The sequence below is a fragment of the Priapulus caudatus genome, unplaced genomic scaffold (assembly GCF_000485595.1).
Source record: "Priapulus caudatus unplaced genomic scaffold, Priapulus_caudatus-5.0.1 Scaffold542, whole genome shotgun sequence".
Classification (NCBI taxonomy): Eukaryota; Metazoa; Priapulida; class Priapulimorpha; order Priapulimorphida; family Priapulidae; genus Priapulus; species Priapulus caudatus.
In genome coordinates, this window is record NW_014577603.1 from 152,654 (window position 1) to 155,163 (window position 2,510).

The 2,510-nt window shown below is 44.5% G+C and overlaps 1 protein-coding gene across 1 annotated transcript in view; it reads left to right on the plus strand.

Moving 5' to 3' along the window:
* Positions 1-2,510, plus strand: part of LOC106811464 (solute carrier organic anion transporter family member 2A1-like) — a 4,187-nt gene continuing 1,677 nt past the window's right edge. The window contains exons 1-5 of the mRNA XM_014815085.1: positions 1-31; positions 292-434; positions 854-947; positions 1,309-1,473; positions 2,212-2,407. Of these exons, the coding sequence (XP_014670571.1) occupies positions 1-31; positions 292-434; positions 854-947; positions 1,309-1,473; positions 2,212-2,407 (629 nt within the window). The remainder of the gene's footprint in view (positions 32-291; positions 435-853; positions 948-1,308; positions 1,474-2,211; positions 2,408-2,510) is intronic.

The following is a 2,510-nucleotide window of genomic DNA, read 5'->3' on the forward strand; positions in this document are numbered from 1 at the left end:
ATGTTTAGCAAGATCTACGTAGACCTTTCAGGTGAGCCCGTACTAACAGCATTCAGTGTATTGTAGAAGGTGTTTTTTTTACTTAGTTCAAGTAACCAGCTATCTCGTGTTTTCATCGCAGGATTGTAAGTCCACATAAATAATACGTACGACGACTATAATGATATAAAGATGGCAGCACTATCTAAATCATGATTCACATTCGATGTGAGTCGTTTATTATATACAATATATATTTACAATATTATATATACAATATGTATAATTTTTATTTCGTTAAATTTGTTTTAGATACGGACCTGACGCCCAAGGACCCACAGTGGATCGGTGCGTGGTGGCTAGGCCTTCTAATACTTTCTGGCGTCACGTTCGCCTGCGCTCTGCCATTCGCTCTGTTTCCTAATCACCTGAGATCGAATGCGACAGCTCGCGATGTGAGTGCATAACCTGTGTTCAGTGTGTTATTATCGCAGCCGTGGATAAAACCTACCCCCGAGGTAGAAGTTTCAGTGTGAGATCGTATCGAAAATGCTGGTTTCTCTTAGGTTAGGTATAGTACGATTCATCTATCTCGACAAGAAATTGGTATTGCAGATTGCGTGTGATAATTTTGTAGAGAATGTTTTTGTGCTTTTTTCGTGATGTCGTGTCCACATGTGTCTTTTTTGTATGCGTGATTTTTTGTGGTGAAAGGTACGTCAGACTCCATCATATAGACGACTTTATCAGAAACCGTCAGAAGCATTGCGTGGTAATTTTGATGTTGAACCCGGTGGAAATGAGTTCCATCGAGTGAGAAGAATATTCCCTATACACGCGTGGATGTACGATTGTGGCTCTTAATTTCCTGCAGAAGTCTAATGAAGCGGTAGAGCACATTGACTGTGACCTACAAGAGCACGAGAAGGGCGAGGAGATTGCTGAGATGATATACTACCATCCGAGAGGTATAAACACCTCTAACACATATATCCTATAATACACTTACATACCTACAATAATTGTTATATATACTCACGATAACTATTATATATACTCGCAGTAATCACTACATATTCTACTCTCGTGTAATCAGGAGTCGATCAATTGATCAACTCCTGGTGTAATGATAATTCCTGCATACTATAGAATAATATCAAAAGCTCATAATCTACAGAAGAAATGCGTAATTAAATTCATCATGGGTAAACCGAGAGTAGTAGACGTTGAAATTGCAACGTTTTAGCGTCGCGTACGCTTTCCGTAATCATGAGCTCTCGATTATATATACGCGCACGTATGTACGCACGCGTTGCTCTAACCTTGCAGAGTTTCTACGCGCTATGAGGCGTCTGCTCACCAACGGTCTGTACGTCTGCGTCGTGCTGGGCGTCTGCTTCCAGTTCTACAGCATCATTGGCTACTTCGCCTTCCTGCCGAAGTACCTCGAGTCTTACTTCGGCACGACGACGGCCGTCTCGAACAGCGTCGTGGGTGCGTACTGGTGCGGGGGCGCCACGGTCGGTTATACTTCGCAGCGCGCGAGCGGATGTTGTTAGTGTTTCGAACGCTGATCTCAGATCTTGCCATCTTATATATATGCACCTTACATCGCACGTGTTTGCCCTTATATGTCGCTCCTTTGCCTACAACCAATGCCCTACGTGACTACATTTGCCTACAACTGGCACCCTACTTGACTACCCGTGTGTACAACCTCCACATTACTAGACTACCCGTGTGTACGTCCTGCCACCCTACGCACTATCGCTAGCCTACGTAACTATATTCAGCTTGTTCTGCTAGCATCTATGACAAATACGACATACGCATATACGCTCTCCTATGACACTATTTGTTATAGGAAGATTCTTTAAGTTCCCATGACAAATATTGTTGTATGTGTTGTGCGCATCATAGGAGTTTAGGAGCGCTATTATGAACGCAAGCAGTGAATTTCAGCTGTAAAGCGGAACGAAGTTGACTCGCCAATATTTGTCATAGGAAGAATCTTTCTGTGACAAATAGTGTCATAGGAGAGCGTGTATGCGTATGTCGTATTTGTCATAGATGCAAGCAGAACATGTTGTGTATAAATTGTTGCCGTTTGTTACGAGGTTTATGTGTACATCTTGTTGAGAATTAACCCCCCTGGCTACGGTAGTACGGCGGCTTTAGTATTTTTTTGTATTTGTCATAGATACCAGCAGAACATGTTACTATATATTGCAGGTATGATCGGCTGTGTGACTCCCAGTATCGGGCTGCTGTTGGGCGGATGTTTCATGCGGCGGCGCCACCTACGTCCGCGAGGCTCCTTCATGCTCGCCTTCGTTAGCATCTTCATCTACATCGCGCTGCTCATTCCGATGATGCTGCTGCCGTGCGACGACCTCACGCACGCGGGACACTTCAGTGATGCCGGCAGGTGAGGTGTGTGTGTGTGTGTGTGTGTGTGCGTGTGCGTGCGTGTGTGTGTGTGTGTGTGTGCGTGTGTGTGTGTGTGTGTGTGTGTCTGTGTGGGGGGGCTG